Source organism: Diospyros lotus, chromosome 2 (assembly GCF_014633365.1).
Source record: "Diospyros lotus cultivar Yz01 chromosome 2, ASM1463336v1, whole genome shotgun sequence".
Lineage (NCBI taxonomy): Eukaryota > Viridiplantae > Streptophyta > Magnoliopsida > Ericales > Ebenaceae > Diospyros > Diospyros lotus.
The window spans coordinates 39,101,851-39,122,557 of NC_068339.1; the positions used below are offsets into that span (position 1 = coordinate 39,101,851).

Below are 20,707 nucleotides of genomic sequence, written 5' to 3' on the forward strand. Positions count from 1 at the left end.
TAAGTACAATATTTTTGCTTTCGAAACTAAAGAATTTTTTTGAAAAACATGTGTTTGAATTTATGTAGAAATACTATAATGATATTTGATATGATATTTTGATATTATATTACAATACTTTTTTCTATCAATATAGATAATTGTTGGATAATTTTAAGTTTTACTTTTTTTGACATCGTTGTTCGATCCCCCTACTTAAATATCCTAACTCCGCCCCCCAGCATAATAGAACTTTGTAAATCTTGTTGATAATTGTTTAAATGCATTGTGAACTTTATGTTTATATTTATTTGAATGCATTATGAAACTTATGTTTACTATTTATATTTAAATTAATTTTATAATTTTCTATATTAAAATTATATTTATAAAAAAAACCCTATATATTTTTTTAATTTACAATTTATCCCATATTTGCATTTCTTATTTTTTTGAAAACATGTCGTTTTTGTTTCCGTACAACTTAAATTGCCATCAGTGACCATCAAACAATACAATGAAGCTTTATTGATAACAAACTAATATATTTTTCCTTGAGTCCCGCTTTTGGTAAAATCTCAAGCAGCATTACGGTTAACATCTGAAAACTAAGACTAGAGAATCAAAATGCCAACCTAGTTGCTAGAAGGAAATGAAGACCTTCAACAGTAAACACTGACTTGCCTTCCAAAATAAAGTGCGACTTTGTCGCTAAAACAGAACAATTTTGGGTTAACCCCATTCTGGCTATCTCTATCCGATGGTTCCTTGCCTCAAGATGGAGCTGGGGAACAGAATCAATTGAAAAAGAAAATTTGAATGGGATCAGAATGTTAACCCTCTTGTAAAAACTTAAAGGAGTGGCTTGGCGCGAGTGGCGGGATCTTCCTCGGATTCTAGCCAGATCGTGAACACATAACCGAGAATAGACAGTAGAATGTAGAGGAAAGACACCCAAGAAAGACATGCAAGAAGGCTCATTATGCTCCCAACATACTGAGGGTCTCTTATAACTCCAAAGGAGAATTCAATCACCCATGGGATGTTCTTCCCAAAGCGGACTCCATAGTAAGTACCGGATTCACCGATCAATTGATATACCCTGTGAATTACAACATTAAACAACATACTCTCAGATGTCGTTCCATCTAGAAAACTATTTAACAAATGCTCTAAACGAGTTGTTATGAATAACTTCAGAATATAGGGTTCATTCTTGTGTTTGGTTCTCATGTTTCACTTGCCTATTTCTCCCTTCATGCTCGATTAGTTGAATGCTTCTCTCCTTGGGGTATTTTATCACAATAAAGGAGAGACGACAAAGAGGAGTTAGGCTACACAAATTGCTTAGAATCACAACAAGCAGCCTCCAATGCACAGAAACAATGAAATGGAGTCATTTTGGCATTTCTGAAACGTTTTCTACCCCGGAACACTAAGAAACACACATATATATATATATGTTTTTGGGTTGTTTTCATAAATTTAGAAACATTTCTGTGCTGTTTCACAATATTGAAAAAATATTGAAAATGTATTTATTGTCCTCGCGACTGTCCATCTTCTCATCTATATATATATATATATGTTCTTGTTCCTAACTCTTTCTTGGGTAGACTATAAATGTATTACGTATGTATATATATTCTATAAATATATGTATATAGTTGTTTGAATGCATTGTGAACTTTATATTTAGATTTGTTTGAATGCATTATGAAACCTATGTTTGAATAATGTTTTATATTAAAATTATATTTACAAAAATATATATATATATTTTTTAATTTACTCTTTATACCACGTTGTCGTTTCTTATTTTTTTTAAAAAAATACCGTTTTCCCATTTCCGTACAACCTAAATTGCCATCAGTGACCATCAAACAATACAATGAAGCTTTATTGATAACAAACTGATATATTTTCCCTTGAGTTCCCTTTTTGGTAAGATCCAAGCAGCATTATGGTTAACATCTGAAAACTAAGACTAAAGAATCAAAATGCCAACCTAGTTGCTAGAAGGAAATGAAGACCTTCAACAATTGGAATTGCAGTAGACAGTGACTTGCCTTCCAAAACAAAGGGCGACTTTGTCGCTAAAATAGAACAATTTGGGTTAACCCACTCTGGCTATCTCTATCCGATGGTTCCCTGCCTCAAGATGGAGCTGGGGAACATAATCAATTGAAAAAGAAAATTTGAACGGGATCAGAATGTTAACCCTCTTGTAAAAACTTAAAGGAGTGGCTTGGCGTGAGTGGCAGGATCTTCCTCGGATTCCAACTGGATCGTGAACACATAACCGAGAATCCACAGTAGAATGTAGAGGAAAGGCACCCAAGAAAGACATGCAAGAAGGCTCATTATGCTTCCAACATACTGAGGGTCTCTTATAACTCCGAAGGGGAATTCAGTCACCCATGGGATGTTCTCATCAAAGCGGACTCCATAGTAAGTACTGGATTCACCGATCAATTGATATACCCTGTGAATTACAACATTAAACAACATACTCTCAGATGCCGTTCCATCTAGAAAACTATTTAACAAATGCTCAAAACGAGTTGTTATGAATAAGTTCAGAATATAGGGTTCATTCTTGTGTTTGATTCTCATTTTTCACTTGCCCATTTCTTTCTTCATGCTCGATTAGTTGAATGCTTCTCCCCTAGGGGTATTTTATCACAATGAAGGAGAGACGACAAAGAGAAGTTAGGCTACTCAAATTGCTTAGAATCACAACAACCAGCCTCCAATGCACAGAAGCAATGAAATGGAGTCATTTTGGCCTTTCTGAAATGTTTTCTACCCTGGAACACTAAGAAAGACAAATATATATATATGTATATATATTTTTGGGTTGTTTTCATAAATTTAGAAACATTTCTATGCTGTTTCACAATATTAAAAAAATATTAAAAACGTATTTATTGTCCTTGCGACTGTCCATCTTCTCATTTATATGTATATATGTTCTTGTTCCTAACCCTTTTTTGGGTAGACTATAAATGTATTACGTTTGTATATATATATTCTATAAATATATGTATATAGTTGTTTGAATGCATTGTGAACTTCATATTTAGATTTGTTTGAATGCATTATGAAACTTATGTTTGAATAATTTTTTTTATAAAAATTATATTTAAAAAAAAATTATATATATTTTTTAATTTACAGTTTATCCCACGTTTTCGTTTCTTATTTTTTTTGAAAAAATACCGTTTTACCGTTTCCGTGCAACCTAAATTGCCATCAGTGATCATTTAACAATACAATGAAGCTTTATTAATAACAAATTGATATATTTTTTCTTGAGTTCCGCTTTTGGTAAGATCCCAAGCAGCATTACGGTTAACATCTGAAAACTAAGACTAGAGAATCAAAATGCCAACCTAGTTGCTAGAAGGAAATGAAGACCTTCAACAATTGGAATTGCAATAGACAGTGACTTGCCTTCCAAAACAAAGTGCGACTTTGTCGCTAAAACAGAACAATTTGGGTTGACCCCACTTTGGTTATCTCTATTCGATGGTTCCCTGCCTCAAGATGGAGCTAGGGAACATAATCAATTGAAAAAGAAAATTTGAACGGGGTCAGAATGTTAACCCTCTTGTAAAAACTTAAATGAGTGGCTTGGCGCGAGTGGCGGGATCTTCCTCGGATTCTAGCCAGATCGTGAACACATAACCGAGAATCCACAGTAGAATGTAGTGGAAAGGCACCCAAGAAAGACATGCAATAAGGCTCATTATGCTCCCAACATACTGAGGGTCTCTTATAACTCCGAAGGGGAATTCAGTCACCCATGGGAAGTTCTTCCCAAAGCAGACTACATAGTAAGTACCGAATTCACCGATCATTTGATATACCCTGCGAATTACAACATTAAACAACATACTCTCAGATGCCGTTCCATCTAGAAAACTGTTTAGCAAATGCTCTAAATGAGTTGTTATGAATAACTTCAGAATATAGGGTTCATTCTTGTGTTTGATTCTCATGTTTCACTTGCTCATTTCTCTCTTCATGCTCGATTAGTTGAATGCTTCTCCCCTTTGGGGTATTTTATCACAATGAAGGAGAGACGACAAAGAGGAGTTAGGCTACTCAAATTGCTTAGAATCACAACAAGCAGCCTCCAATGCACAGAAACAATGAAATGGAGTCATTTTGGCATTTCTGAAACGTTTTCTACCCTGGAACACTAAGAAACACAAATATATATATATATATATTTGGGTTGTTTTCAAAAATTTACAAACGTTTCTATGTTGTTTCTTAATAATGAAAAAATATTGAAAACGTATTTATTGTCCCCGTGACTGTCCATCTTCTCATCTATATGTATATATGTTCTTGTTCCTAACTCTTTCTTGGGTAGACTATAAATGTATTACGTATGTATATATATATATATTCTATAAATATATGTATATAGTTGTTTGAATGCATTGTGAACTTTATATTTAGATTTGTTTGAATGCATTATGAAACTTATGTTTGAATAACTTTTTATATTAAAATTATATCTAAAAAAAAAATTACTTATATTTTTTAATTTACACTTTATCCCACGTTTTCATTTCTTATTTTTTTTTGAAAAAATACCGTTTTCTCGTTTCCGCGCAACCTAAATTGCCATAAGTGACCATCAAACAATACAATGAAGCTTTATTGATAACAAACTAATATATTTATCCTTGAGTTCCCCTTTTGGTAAGATCCCAAGAAGCATTACGGTTAACATCTGAAAACTAAGACTAGAGAATCAAAATGCCAACCTAGTTGCTAGAAGGAAATGAAGTCCTTCAACAACTGGAATTGCAGTAATCAGTGACTTGCCTTCCAAAACAAAGTGCAACTTTGTTGCTAAAACAGAACAATTTTGGGTTAACCCCACTCTGGCTATCTCTATCCGATGGTTTCCTGCCTCAAGATGGAGCTGGGGAACAGAATCAATTGAAAAAGAAAATTTGAACGGGATCAGAATGTTAACCCTCTTGTAAAAACTTAAATGAGTGGCTTGGCGTGAGTGGCCGGATCTTCCTCGGATTCTAGCCAGATCGTGAACACATAACCGAGAATCCACAATAGAATGTAGAGGAAAGGCACCCAAGAAAGACATGCAAGAAGGCTCATTATGCTCCCAACATATTGAGGGTCTCTTATAACTCCGAAGGGGAATTCAGTCACCCATGGGATGTTCTTCCCAAAGCGGATTCCATAGTAAGTACCGGATTCACCGATCAATTGATATACCCTGTGAATTACAACATTAAACAACATACTCTCAGATGTCGTTCCATCTAGAAAACTGTTTAACAAATGCTCTAAACGAGTTGTTATGAATAACTTCAAAATATAGGGTTCATTTTTGTGTTTGATTCTCATTTTTCACTTGCCCATTTCTCCCTTCATGCTCGATTATTTGAATGCTTCTCCCCTTGGGGTATTTTATCACAATGAAGGAGAGACGACAAAGAGGAGTTAGGCTACTCAAATTGCTTAGAATCACAACAACTAGCCTCCAATGCACAGAAACAATGAAATAGAGTCATTTTTGCATTTCTAAAACGTTTTCTATCCCGGAACACTAAGAAACAAAAATATATATATATATATGTATTTAGGTTTTATTCATAAATTTAGAAACGTTTCTATGTTGTTTCACAATAATGAAAAAATATTGAAAACATATTTATTGTCCCCGCGACTGTCCATCTTCTCATCTATATGTATATATGTTTTTGTTCCTAACTTTTTCTTGGGTAGACTATAAATGTATTACGTATGTATATATATTCTATAAATATATGTATATAGTTGTTTGAATGCATTGTGAACTTTATATTTAGATTTGTTTGAATGCATTATGAAACTTATGTTAGAATAATTTTTTATATTAAAATTATATTTAGAAAAAAATATAAATATTTTTTAATTTACACTTTATCCCACGTTTTCGTTGCTTTTTTTTTTTTTTTGAAAAAATACCGTTTTTCCATTTTCGTGCAACCTAAATTGCCATCAGTGACCATCAAACAATACAATGAAGCTTTATTGATAACAAACTGATATATTTTTCCTTGAGTTCCCCTTTTGGTAAGATCCCACACAGTATTACTGTTAACATATTAAAACTAAGACTAGAGAATCAAAATGCCAACCTAGTTGCTAGAAGGAAATGAAGACCTTCAACAACTGGAAATGCAGTAAACAGTGACTTGCCGTCCAAAACAAAGTGCGACTTTGTCGCTAAAACAGAACAATTTTGGGTTAACCCTACTTTGGCTATCTCTATCCGGTGGTTCCCTGACTCAAGATGGAGCTGGGGAACGGAATTAATTGAAAAAGAAAATTTGAACGGGATCAGAATGTTAACCCTCTTGTAAAAACTTAAAGGAGTGGCTTGGCGCGAGTGGCCGGATCTTCCTCGGATTCCAACCAGATCGTGAACACATAACCGAGAATCCACAGTAGAATGTAGAGGAAAGGCACCCAAGAAAGACATGCAAGAAGGCTCATTATGCTCCCAACATACTGAGGGTCTCTTATAACTCCGAAGGGGAATTCAGTCACCCATGGGATGTTCTTCCCAAAGCGGACTCCATAGTAAGTACCGGATTCACCAATCAATTGATATACCCTGTGAATTACAACATTAAACAACATACTCTCAAATGTTGTTCGATCTAGAAAACTGTTTAACAAATGCTCTAAACGAGTTGTTATGAATAACTTCAGAATATAGGGTTCATTTTTGTGTTTGATTCTCATTTTTCACTTTCCCATTTCTCCCTTCATGCTCAATTATTTGAATGCTTCTCCCCTTGGGGTATTTTATCACAATGAAGGAGAGACGACAAAGAGGAGTTAGGCTACTCAAATTGCTTAGAATCACAACAACCAGCCTCCAATGCACAGAAACAATGAAATAGAGTCATTTTTGCATTTCTGAAACGTTTTCTATCCCGAAACACTAAGAAACAAATATATATATATATGTTTTTAGGTTTTTTTCATAAATTTAGAAACGTTTCTATGCTGTTTCACAATAATGAAAAAATATTGAAAATGTATTTATTGTCCCCGCGACTGTCCATCTTCTCATCTATACGTATATATGTGTTTGTTCCTAACTTTTTCTTGGGTAGACTATAAATGTATTACGTATGTATATATATTCTATAAATATATGTATATAGTTGTTTGAATGCATTGTGAACTTTATATTTAGATTTGTTTGAATGCATTATGAAACTTATGTTTGAATAATTTTTTATATTAAAATTATATTTAGAAAAAAATATAAATATTTTTTAATTTACACTTTATCCCACGTTTTCGTTGCTTTTTTTTTTTTTTGAAAAAATACCGTTTTTCCGTTTTCGTGCAACCTAAATTGCCATCAGTGACCATCAAACAATACAATGAAGCTTTATTGATAACAAACTGATATATTTTTCCTTGAGTTCCCCTTTTGGTAAGATCCCAAGCAGCATTATTGTTAACATATTAAAACTAAGACTAGAGAATCAAAATGCTAACCTAGTTGCTAGAAGGAAATGAAGACCTTCAACAACTGGAATTGTAGTAAACAGTGACTTGCCGTCCAAAACAAAGTGCGACTTTGTCGCTAAAACAGAACAATTTTGGGTTAACCCTACTTTGGCTATCTCTATCCGGTGGTTCCCTGACTCAAGATGGAGCTGGGGAACAGAATTAATTGAAAAAGAAAATTTGAACGGGATCGGAATGTTAACCCTCTTGTAAAAACTTAAAAAAGTGGCTTGGCGCGAGTGGCCGGATCTTCCTCGGATTCCAACCAGATCGTGAACACATAACCGAGAATCCACAGTAGAATGTAGAGGAAAGGCACACAAGAAAGACATGCAAGAAGGCTCATTATGCTCCCAACATACTGAGGGTCTCTTATAACTCCGAAGGGGAATTCAGTCACCCATGGGATGTTCTTCCCAAAGCGGACTCCATAGTAAGTACCGGATTCACCGATCAATTGATATACCCTGTGAATTACAACATTAAATAACATACTCTCAAATGTTGTTCGATCTAGAAAACTGTTTAACAAATGCTCTAAACAAGTTGTTATGAATAACTTCAGAATATAGGGTTCATTCTTGTGTTTGATTCTCATGTTTCACTTACCCATTTCTCCCTTCATGCTCGATTAGTTGAATGTTTCTCCCTTTGGGGTATTTTATCACAATGAAGGACAGACAACAAAGAGGAGTTAGGCTACTCAAATTGCTTAGAATCACAACAACCAGCCTCCAATGCACAGAAACAATAAAATGGAGTCATTTTGGCATTTCTGAAACGTTTTCTACCACGGAATACTAAGAAATACAAATATATATATATATATATGTTTTTGGGTTGTTATCATAAATTTAGAAACATTTCTGTGCTGTTTCACAGTATTGAAAAAAATATTGAGAACATATTTATTGTCGCCGCGACTGTCCATCTTCTCATCTATATGTATATATGTTCTTGTTCCTAACTTTTTCTTGGGTAGACTATAAATGTATTACGTATGTATATATATTCTATAAATATATGTATATAGTTGTTTGAATGCATTGTGAACTTTATATTTAGATTTGTTTGAATGCATTATGAAACTTATGTTTGAATAATTTTTTATATTAAAATTATATATATATAAAAAATTATATGTATTTTTAAATTTACACTTTATCCGACGTTTTCATTTCTTATTTTTTTTGAAAAAATACCGTTTTCCCGTTTTCGTGCAACCTAAATTGCTATAAGTGACCATTTAACAATAGAATGATGCTTTATTGATAACAAACTGATATATTTTTCCTTGAGTTCTCCTTTTGGTAAGATCCCAAGCAGCATTACGGTTAACATATGAAAACTAAGACTAAAGAATCAAAATGCCAACCTAGTTGCTAGAAGGAAATGAAAACCTTCAACAATTGAAATTGCAGTAAACAGTGACTTGCCTTCCAAAACAAAGTGCGACTTTGTCACTAAAACAGAACAATTTGGGTTAACCCCACTCTGGCTATCTCTATCCGATGGTTCCCTACCTCAAGATGGATCTGGGGAACAGAATCAATTGAAAAATAAAATTTGAACAGGATCAAAATGTTAACCCTCTTGTAAAAACTTAAAGGAGTGGCTTGGCGCGAGTGGCGGGATCTTCCTCCAATTCCAGCCAGATCGTGAACACATAACTTAGAATCCACAGTAGAATGTAGAGGAAGGGCACCCAAGAAAGACATGCAAGAAGGCTCATTATGCTCCCAACATACTGAGGGTCTCTAATAACTTCGAAGGGGAATTCAGTCACCCATGGGATGTTCTTCCCAAAGCGGACTCCATAGTAAGTACCGGATTCACCGATCAATTGATATACCCTGTGAATTACAACATTAAACAACATACTCTCAGATGTCGTTCTATCTAGAAAACTGTTTAACAAATGCTCTAAACGAGTTGTTATGAATAACTTCAGAATATAGGGTTCATTCTTGTGTTTGATTCTCATGTTTCACTTGCCCATTTCTCCCTTCATGCTCGATTAGTTGAATGCTTCTCCCTTTGGGGTATTTTATCACAATGAATGAGAGACGACAAAGAGGAGTTATGCTACTCAAATTGCTTAGAATCACAACAACCAGCCTCCAATGCACAGAAACAATAAAATGGAGTCATTTTAGCATTTTTGAAATGTTTTCTACCCCGGAACACTAAGAAACACAAATATATATATATATATATGTTTTTGGGTTGTTTTCATAAATTTAGAAACGTTTTTGTGCTGTTTCACAATATTGAAAAAATATTGAAAACGTATTTATTGTCGCTGCGACTGTCCATCTTCTCATCTATATGTATATATGTTCTTGTTTCTAACTCTTTCTTGGGTAGACTATAAATGTATTACGTATGTATATTTATATTCTATAAATATATGTATATCGTTGTTTGAATACATTGTAAACTTTATATTTAGATTTGTTTGAATGCATTATGAAACTTATGTTTGAATAATTTTTTATATTAAAATTTTATTTATACAAAAAAAATTATATATATTTTTTAATTTACACTTTATCCCACGTTTTCGTTTCTTATTTTTTTTAAAAAAATACCGTTTTCCCGTTTCCGTACAACCTAAATTGCCATCAGTGACCATCAAACAATACAATGAAGCTTTATTGATAACAAACTGATATATTTTTCCTTGAGTTCCCCTTTTGGTAAGATCCCAAGCAGCATTACGGTTAACATCTGAAAACTAAGACTAGAGAATCAAAATGCCAACCTAATTGCCAGAAGGAAATGAAGACCTTCAACAATTGGAATTGCCATAAACAGTGACTTGCCTTCCAAAACAAAGTGCCACTTTGTTGATAAAATAGAACAATTTGGGTTAACCCCATTCTGGCTATCTCTATCCGATGGTTCCCTGCCTGAAGATGGAGCTGGGGAACAGAATCAATTGAAAAAGAAAATTTGAACAGGATCAAAATGTTAACCCTCTTGTAAAAACTTAAAGGAGTGGCTTGGCGCGAGTGGCGGGATCTTCCTCGAATTCCAGCCAAATCGCGAACACATAACCGAGAATCCACAGTATAATGTAGAGGAAAGGCACCCAAGAAAGACATGCAAGAAGGCTCATTATACTCCCAACATACTGAGGGTCTCTTATAACTCCGAAGGGGAATTCAGTCACCCATGGGATGTTCTTCCCAAAGCGGACTCCATAGTAAGTACCGGATTCACCGATCAATTGATATACCCTGTGAATTACAATATTAAACAACATACTCTCAGATGTCGTTCCATCTAGAAAACTGTTTAACAAATACTCTAAACGAGTTGTTATGAATAACTTTAGAATGTAGGGTTCATTCTTGTGTTTGATTTTCATGTTTCACTTGCCCATTTCTTCCTTCATGCTCGATTAGTTAAATGCTTCTCCCCTTGGGGTATTTTATCACAATGAAAGAGAGACGACAAAGAGGAGTTAGGCTACTCAAATTGCTTAGAATCACAACAACCAGCGTCAAATGCACATAAACAATCAAATGGAGACATTTTGGCATTTCTGAAATATTTTCTACCCAGGAACACTAAGAAACACAAATATATATATATATATATATGTTTTTGGGTTGTTTTCATAAATTTAGAAACGTTTTTGTGCTATTTCACAATTTTGAAAAAATATTGAAAATGTATTTATTGTCCCCGCGACTGTCCATCTTCTCATCTATATGTATATATGTGCTTGTTCCTAACTCTTTCTTGGGTAGACTATAAATGTATTACGCATGTATATATATTCTATAAATATATGTATATAGTTGTAACTGTAAATGTATATGGGATTAAAAATGTGACAAACAACTTCAATTAAATATCAACCTCATGACTTCTAGTAATTGACTCCCAATGATACATTAGGCTCTTGGAATGTCAGTTTCCAATGATGCTTGCGATTAAGTTTTGGCATGTCCTTGTATTGAGTTATAGCTTCTTCTCAACCATATGTCACTCGTGGATTGCATCTTTATGTTGTGAAGAATGATGCCCCAACATAGGGTTCATAACGACCACCATCATCTGCACCTTATTCTAACCGAGTTAGGTTTAGGGTCTAGGGTTCAGCGGCACAAAATTCATAATGTCAATTAACGTTCTAAATGTCACATGTATGATACAAATCAATGCATAACAAGGCAAATCTTTACGCCGGATGCCTTTCCTAACAAAACCCTCTAATAAGAGAATGATAAGATAAATTAAGCTCCTAAACCACCATCGTCGTCAACTAGGGTTTAGGGCTTAATGGCACTGCAATCATAGTGTCAATTATCTTTCTTCTAATAGTCAAATTGATGATACAAATCAATGGAAAAGATAATGTGGCAAATCTTTACGCCGGATGCCTTTTCTAACGCAACCCTCTATCGATAGAATGATGAGATAAAAGCTCCAAAACCAAGAACAAACTAAGACTTAGTTTGGCTACGCTTTTTTTTAACAGCGTTTAAGGTGGGTAGTGTTTAAGTTGTGTAATAGCGTTAAAGCTGGGTAGTGTTTAAGCTGATAACGTGTTTGAATAAATGTGCTTTTAAGCTATTAGTATAAAATTATGTGTTTGGTTTGTAAAACCTGATAAACTATTAAAATTTGACAAAAAGACTAAAATGGACATGACATTGAATAATGCAAATAATATTCAAAAAATATAATTTTTTTTAAAAAAATTGTAATCGATGTCCAATTACTGAAATACTTACAATTACTTGTTAATAAATTATAAAATAATTTTAAAAATATATAATTTTTTTACTTTATGTATAAATTTAAATTTAATTCATAAAAATATTCAATATATATGTTAAAATATTATATAAAATTATTTATTTTTTTAATTTTATCAATACTTAAAATTATTGAAATTGGAATAGGGCAATTTGGAAGCAAAATGAGCCAGTAGCAGACGCGACAGAGGAGAGACCCCGAGCGGTGACAACCAGAAGGCGGCGATGGCAGCTTGTGGCGCTGGAGGCAGCGATGGGCGACGATGGCAGCGATGGGCGGCAATGCCAACTATGGGCGGCGGTGACGACCGTTGTGGGAGGAGATCCGACAATAAAGGAGGCATATGATGTGAACCCCACGAAGAATGGTGAGACCCGACGATCAAAAGTGGTTCATTTGCCAATGATCGTTTTAAAATAGATTCATAATAAAGAAAACAAACGACCTTGACCCGTTATCTATAAAGAGATAAGAACCAAAGGTATAAGAAAGTAGGGTTGACGCCACACTCAAGATAGATGAGAAGAGTTGTAAGTGATAAATCAATGATGAACGCCACAAGATAAAATCTTGATAAGTTCAAAGTAGTTCGTTGAAGAACCAAAGAGAAAACTCTCACTAATAATATTGTCCAAAAACTAAATTCCTCTAGAGTTATATTGGCTTATATATAAGAAAGTAGGGTTGACGCCACACTCAAGATAGATGAGAAGAGTTGTAAGTGATAAATCAAGGATGAACGCCATAAGATAAAATCTTGATAAGTTCAAAGTAGTTCGTTGAAGAAGCAAAGAGAAAACTCTCACTAATATTATTGTCCAAAAACTAAATTCCTCTCGGGTTACATTGGCTTATATAGCCGATCACCAATCCTAAATTAGAAGGAAATAAATCAAATCCTAGACATAGTAGGAATTGATTACAAGAAGGAAATAACATAATCTGATAATAAAGAAAGAAAAATTATCTAAAATAGAAAAGATTTAAAAACAAAGTAGGAAATAAGGAAAGTGGTCAAATATTCAACCATTCCTTTTTATGTGCCTGGATCTTATCAATCAATGATCTCCGAATCTTGTCAATCAATCAATCAATCACCCCAAATCTTGCAATCTTGTCAATCAATCAATCAATCAACCCTAAATATTACAATCTTGTAAATCTTCTTAATCATTCAATCTATCAACCCCAAATCTTGTAATCTTGTTATTGGGCCTCTATGAATGCTCAACAGATCTTGTAAGGCTTTAGCAACCTGATTCACATCATTCCCCATCTCTTGAGAAAGATTTGTCCTCAAATCGTCACCTACATGAAAAGGAGAGAAATCAGCAACATTAAATGTTGCACTTGCACACTCACCCGGAAAGTCGAACTTGTAGATCCTTTCAAGCACTTGAAATGGATCATCTCCCCTTGAAAGTTGTTTTGAATGCCTTTGAACGGGAAATCGTTCCTTCCTTATATGCCACCAAACCCAATCACTAGGATCAAATACAACTTTTTTGAAATCATTAGGTATCTTTTCAGGGAACATATCATCAAATTTCTGCAAAAAAGAAACAACAGCACTAGGCAAAGAGGGGTTAAGGTCAGTAGTACTAAAACAAACCTCGTTGTACGAAAGTACAATCATAGGCTGATTTAGAAACAAAGCCTTTTTGAACTTATTTTCTCTTACATAATAGTTCACTTGTTTTCTCTCTTTTCTTTCCTCACAAACCGAAACTCATTTTCCTTTTTTGCTCTCATTTTCTCTCTGTTTGGTCTCAGTTTCTCTTACTTTTGAACTTTCACTCTCCTTTTTCATCATCTCAGTTTCTCTTACTCTTGAACTCTCACTCTCTTTTTTCTTATCACTCTATTTTTTTAACCTCACTTGATCTTCATATACTTGTCTTAGGGATAGGGGTACAAGAGTAATTGGTTTTTCATTAAGTACAAAGGAGAATCTGTTGGTATAACCATAATGAATTGCACACCTATCAAACTGCCATGGTCACCCCAAAAGAATATGGCCCGCATGCATTGGCATCACATCACACAAAACTTCATCTGTATACTTCCCAATTGAGAATGAAACAAACACTTGTTTAGTTACTTTAAATTCTCCATAATCATTCAGCCATTGTAGCTTATACGGCCGATGATGCTTCAAAGTCATCAAATTCAATTTTTCCACCAAGCTAGTACTAGCCACATTAGTACAGCTTCCCCCATCAATAATCATGTTACATACCTTATCATTGACATAGCATCTAGTATGAAAAATGTTCTCACGTTACTCTTTCGCATCCATTTTGACTTGCACACTAAGAGTTCTCCTTGCCACCAAGAGCTCCCCATCTATTGGGTACTCAATGCCACTTACATCCTCCAAATGTGGCATGAACTCATTATCGAACTCATATTCGGTCTCAATATCACCATGATCTTTCAAAATCATCACTCTTTTGTTTGGGCATTGAGATGCGATATGGCTTGTCCCCAAACACTTAAAGCATTTGCTATCTCTATTTTTAGGAGGTAGAGTATCAGATTTTACCTTATTTGGTGCTCTTCCATCTTTGTTGGTATTGGAGGTTTCGAATTTAGGCTTGAAATTAGGCTTTTAATCATTTTTGCTCCAATTCGATTTCCATGTTGAAGAGCCCAAATTTTGCCTAATTCGTGTGGTTCCCTTTCTCTTCAATTGTCGCTCTATCTTAATGGCCATGTGCACCATGTCATCTAACTCAACGTAATGTTGTAATTCTACCACATCTGCAATATCACAGTTCAATCCAACTAGGAACCTGGCCATGGTAGTTTCTCGATCCTCCTCCACATTGGCTCGAATCATGGCTATTTTCATCTCTTTGTGGTAGTCCTCAACACTTTTGGAACCTCGAGTAAGGCGTTGCAACTTCTGAAATAAGTCCCTATAGTAGTGACTTGGAATGAATCGCCTCTTCATAATAGCCTTCATTTCTTCCCATGTCTCAATGGGCCTTTCACGATTCCGTCTCCTGCTCAAAATAAGTTGATCCCACCAAATAATAGCATAATCAGTAAATTCGACGGTGGCCAATTTTACCTTTTTCAATTTAGAGTAGTTGTGACAAGCAAACACCATTTCAACATTTGTCTCCCACTCCAAATAAACTTCTGGATCGTTTTTGCCTTGGAAAGATGGAATCTGCATCTTAATGTTGTCCATGTTGTTATCAATCCTTTCTCCATGTCTAACTCCTCTATAGTCATCTTCATAGTCATACCTAGGTGGATGGCTCTTTCTTCTTTGCACAATAGGAGCTCTACGTGGCTGCCCCCTTTGTGAACTAGATTTAACTTTATCTATTATCTCATTTATCTTATCAAATCTCATCTCCATTTGTTCAAATTTTTGCTCTAAGGACTGAAAGAAGAGTTTGAAATCTATCTTTTCCTAAGCTTCACTCTCTCGAGACATGTTTAATACCCTCCAAAACAAAGTTAGGAAACCTCACAACACTCTCTCACAGGTTTCCTCTCAAGATTGATAGCACTCACACTCGTGCATTCTCAAACTTGGCTTTTACCCTCTTATGAGCTCACACTCTCTTGCATTTTTCCACTCTTTAGCCTCCTCTTTTAGTTCTTTATTGAACTCAAATGAACTCGATCAAAATTTTTCTTGCAACAATCCAAACTCAACTAATCAGATCACTAAGAATGAGAATGGGTTAATTCGCAAAGAATGAAAAAAAATAGGCAGGATTTAAGAAGCTGAAAGAATAAAGTTATAATGAAACAATGAATAAGAAAGGCAGAGGAAAAGGAGATACGAATTTTGATGCAACTAGGGTCGACTGCTCTGAATAGACATCACACTTTATGCAAACAAAACTTAGATGACAAGCAACACTTCAACTAATTCAGATTCAATTGATTTCTAAATTTTCGATACTTTTTTTTTTTGAATTTTGAATTTTCGCACGTTCTTTTTCTTTTTTAACTTCCAACTTTCCACTCCTTTTTTTTTTTTTTGAATTTCCAATTTTCCTTTTTTTTTTTTTGGAATTCCCAACTTTCCACCTTTTTTTTTTTTTTCTATATATAATGATAACTAACAAAACTTGAACAAATCAAGATGAAAAAATAGGCAAAGTTGCAGACTCGAAGAACAAACAATGGTGCAGGAATAAAAAGAAATAATAAACAATGAAAGCAAAAATAAGGATAGTTCAAACCTGATTTAGAGCTGAACTCTGATACCAAATGATGTGAACCCCACGAAGGAAGGTGAGACTCGACGATAAAAAATGGTTCATTTGTCAAGAATCGTTCTAAAACAGATTTATAATAAAGAAAACAAAGGATCTTGACCCGTTATCTATAAAGAGATAAGAACCAAATGTATAAGAAAGTAAGGTAGATACCACACTCAAGATAGATGAGAAGAGTTGTGAGTGATAAATCAAGGATGAACGCCACAAGATAAAATCTTGATAAGTTCAAAGTAAGTTCATTGAAAAACCAAAGAGAAAACTCTCACTAATAATATTGTTCAAAAACTAAATTCCTCTCGGGTTATATTGGCTTATATAGCTGATCACCAATCCTAAACTAGAAAGAAATAAATCAAATCCTAGGCATAGTAGGAATTGATTACAAGAAGGAAATAACATAATCTGATAATAAAGAAAGAAGAATTATCCAACATAGAAAAGATTTAAAAACAAAGTAGGAAAATAAGGGAAGTAGTCAAATATTCAACCATTCCTTTTTATGCGCCTGGATTTTATCAATCAATCATCTCCGAATCTTGTAAATCTTGTCAATCAATCAATCAACCCCAAATCTTGCAATCTTGTCAATCAATCAATCAATCAACCCCAAATCTTGCAATCTTGTAAATTTTCTCAATCAATCAATCATTCAATCTATCAACCCCAAATCTTGTAATCTTATTATTGGGCCTCCATGAATGCTCAACAGATCTTGTGACGCTTTAGCAACCTGATTCACATTAGCATAGATGTTGTGGGAGAAGAGAGCTTCGTTGAAAGAGAAGAGGATATTGAAATTGGAAGAGGGCAAAATAATCATTTTCTTGGTCAACTCCAGAAGCTCTCACAAGTTTTTCTACAAAAGCTACTGCCCCAAAGCTTTCTTTAAACGCTAATACAAAAGCCTTTAAGCTTTAAAGCTCTCGATAAATTCAAATAGGTAACTAAATAAGCCTTACAACTTAAACGCTATATTAATAGCTTATAAACGGTTAAACCGCATTATCAAACAAAGCCTAATTCTTTCCGTCTGTTCCAAATCAAATCAGTTACCATAGGAATTTGTGATCCCAGGTCCAGCATATCATCATCACCATTATCATCATACAAATTACCTTTTTACTTGTCATTCTATATAATCATCATCATCATCAAGCTATAAACACTAAGCATTCAAGAGCAAAAACAATCAATTCGAATTGAACAGGGGCTTCCGTTGGTTCCGCCATGGATGCAAAAGCATGTAGATTAAGAAGAGAAGAAAGAACCTGAAGTTGAGGAACTGGCCGAAGAGGAAAAGGGGCCAGAAGTAGAGAGGCGGCGGCCATGAGAAGGAGGAGACGGAGAAGAGGGAGACGAACTGAAGAAGCTTCAGAAGGTGAGACACCCTCGCCATAACCTTGGACGGATCTCGCCCTTTGCCGCAAAGCTCCACCCATGATTGAGGGTTCCTCCATAGCCAGTAGTAGTACGGGAACGGCAAAAGCACTCCTATGCACGCCCCAATCCCCATTCACTTTCTTCCCCGAAATCTCTCTCTCTCTCTCTCTCTCAGAGACCTAGCCCTAGGGTAGAAAATGCAGATCTCAAAAATTTGGGCCGGCCCAGTTCCATACAATCTGAATTGAGCTTCTATTAATAGGGTTGGAAATGAGTTGAATCATTCGACAGTGTCTCGATCTCGATGCTCAATTCAATAAAACTTATTTTTAGTTCTTTCACTGAGAAAAATAAGTAGAGATTGAATTTAATAAAACTCAATTCATTAAATCTTGTGAACATGTTTAATTAGAGACTCATGAATACTAATAAACTTAATTACATACTCGTAATCATACTTCATTAAAAATTCGTGAATAACTCACAAATAAGTTCATTTATAAATATATTAATATATTTATTTATAATATTATAAATATATTATTTAACATAAACTTATCAAACTTTAAAATATTAATATAACTAAATTAAATATGTTTAAAATTATTATATATATTAATTTAATTATTTAACATAACATAATATATATATATAATAAAATAAAATAAAAAATTAAGTTTAAACAAAATAATAGGTTTTGTCGAGTCTGAGCTTGGGTTGGCCAGCAGGCACTTAAGCTTGAGTCAAGCTCAAACTCGAACTCGACTAGTTAATCATTTGATTAGCTGAGTTTGAACCCGAACCGAGCTCGTGCTCGAAGCTAAAAATTGACTTGCGAATTAAAATTAAACTTAGAAAAACTCAACTCAATTCGATTGTAACCTTATCCATAAAAGAAGATGATTGACAATGCTTGCTTTGACCCATTCCTTGGAGCCAATGCCTAATTTCAATGACGGTTGGTTGAATCTTGAATCGGCTGCCACGCCACTAAACTATTTTCACGCTTTACCTTGTTTGTGGTTTAAAAATGTCTCCTTTCCTTGAATACGTCTTTTTATAAATGTCTTTAATTAAGTAAGTTGTTCGAACATTTTTAAAATCACATAAAATCTTTACATTAACAGCTCAAATCACAAGTTATCTAAGTGCAACTTACCAAATAATTTTATTTCATAAACCAAATAACATGTCAACCTTATCTCTGAGTACTGTATTGGAGTCTTTTTCGTACTCCCCCCCCCCCCCCCCCTCCCTTTTTTTTTTTGTCAACCCTAATCCTCTTTTATTAAATATACTTATATTTAACATTTTGGAAGGGTTCTCAAAATTATTGATGGAAAAGTTTGAGAAGGGCACATATACATATCTATGTGTGTGGATCATCTTTTTTGTGAATGGGAGATGCTGGAAGATACGTAGATGGCAGGCTGTGGTTAGGGTTAAGCCTCAAGTCACCTCTCCACTATATATAGATCAGTACACACACTCACCAAGTCGCCACTACTGGCATGGGGGTGGGTTTTGGTTTTCATTGAACTTAGCCCATTCCGGCCATCGATCTGGAAAGACATTAATATATTGCAACTGCATGCTGCAACTGCAATTTCAATCCCACAATCATTTGATTTCGGTCTCCAGCTACCTAGCTAGTTAGCTACTTGTACAAATTTTATATTTATCCTAAACTTTTTATCAACAATCATAGATAGATAGATAGATAGATAGAAAGATGAGCACTTACTCAAACCACTTACATATAATTGTCTTTACCACTGATTAATATTTTTATAGTGGTTATAAGATGTTTAGTCATCATGATTACTAGTTAGTTGTAGTCTAGTTTTTAATTATATATTTTTTTTAAAGGAAAAGTTTAAATAAGGGTTAAAGATATCAAAGTGTTAAAAAGTTAAATATTTTATATTTATAAGATATTTGTGACATCAAATCTTGATGATTAAATTTAACTTATATATATATATTTATAATACCATGTATGAAGACACAGTTATATAGGCAAGGATAGGGATTGCATCATTCAGAGAAATTTTCCAGAAGCAGCTAATGTGGATTCCATCCAAGGTACAAACAAAACAATTACACACGTCATCATCCACAATTTTTGGTGAAAATTAATATGGTAGCAAAGGGTATTGTACCTATATATATAATGTGAAAAGGGGTAATATATGACGTCAAATATGTATTATATAATTAACAAGAAATGCTATGGTACCCCAACATGGTACTGATCAATGTAATGTGAAGAGTATTTCATATATAATGTAAAGGGTATATTACAAAATAGATGTCCATCTTTTATATTATATAAAATACCCTTTATGTTATGCAGAATATATGACTTCGACTATGTATCATTTATTGAATTATATTATGATGCAAAAATATTATTTAGACATTCAATTATGATACTTTGTAATATTATGTTAATATAACACAAAATATAATATATGAATATGAATGGGCAGATAGTATTTTTGTAAAATTTGGTGGATGATGAGGGGTGAGTGGTCACAAGAGGGCATCCATATATCTATATATGTGATAACAAACATACATAATATATGGTGTTAGGCAGCCATAACTTTATTCCTTACCAACTTTTGGAAAAGATATTGAAAGGGCTGATGTAAAACCTGATTAGTTTATTATAAGTTTTTCTAACTTTACATACCACCCAAGCTAAGCAAACACCCTCCAAATAACATAACTATAAGGCATATGGAAAGGAAAAATGA

At 34.1% G+C, this 20,707-nt stretch overlaps 1 protein-coding gene across 11 annotated transcripts; it reads right to left on the bottom strand.

Moving 5' to 3' along the window:
- Window positions 1-718: 718 nt before the first annotated feature.
- Window positions 719-18,163, bottom strand: LOC127795058 (phosphatidyl-N-methylethanolamine N-methyltransferase). Of its 11 annotated transcripts, none has more exons than XR_008021737.1 (3): window positions 17,834-18,163; window positions 7,531-8,009; window positions 3,245-3,374 (listed from the first exon to the last, which is right to left on the bottom strand). XR_008021737.1 is itself a non-coding variant. In XM_052326495.1 (2 exons), exons 1-2 carry the CDS (start codon window positions 18,076-18,078, stop codon window positions 832-834), a joined length of 495 nt encoding a protein of 164 aa, XP_052182455.1. In that variant the 5' UTR covers window positions 18,079-18,163; the 3' UTR covers window positions 719-831. The 11 variants fall into 11 exon arrangements, 9 of the variants coding, with proteins under 9 accessions (XP_052182455.1, XP_052182458.1, XP_052182460.1 ...); XR_008021736.1 differs by lacking the exon at window positions 3,245-3,374 and adding an exon at window positions 6,095-6,149; XM_052326495.1 differs by lacking the exons at window positions 3,245-3,374; window positions 7,531-8,009 and adding an exon at window positions 719-1,081.
- Between the last annotated feature and the right edge of the window lie 2,544 nt (window positions 18,164-20,707).

Bases quoted from the DNA above. Each gene is read 5' to 3' on its own strand.
- LOC127795058 (XM_052326491.1), bottom strand. From the start codon at position 15,688: ATGGAGATGAGATTTGATAAGATAAATGAGATAATAGATAAAGTTAAA.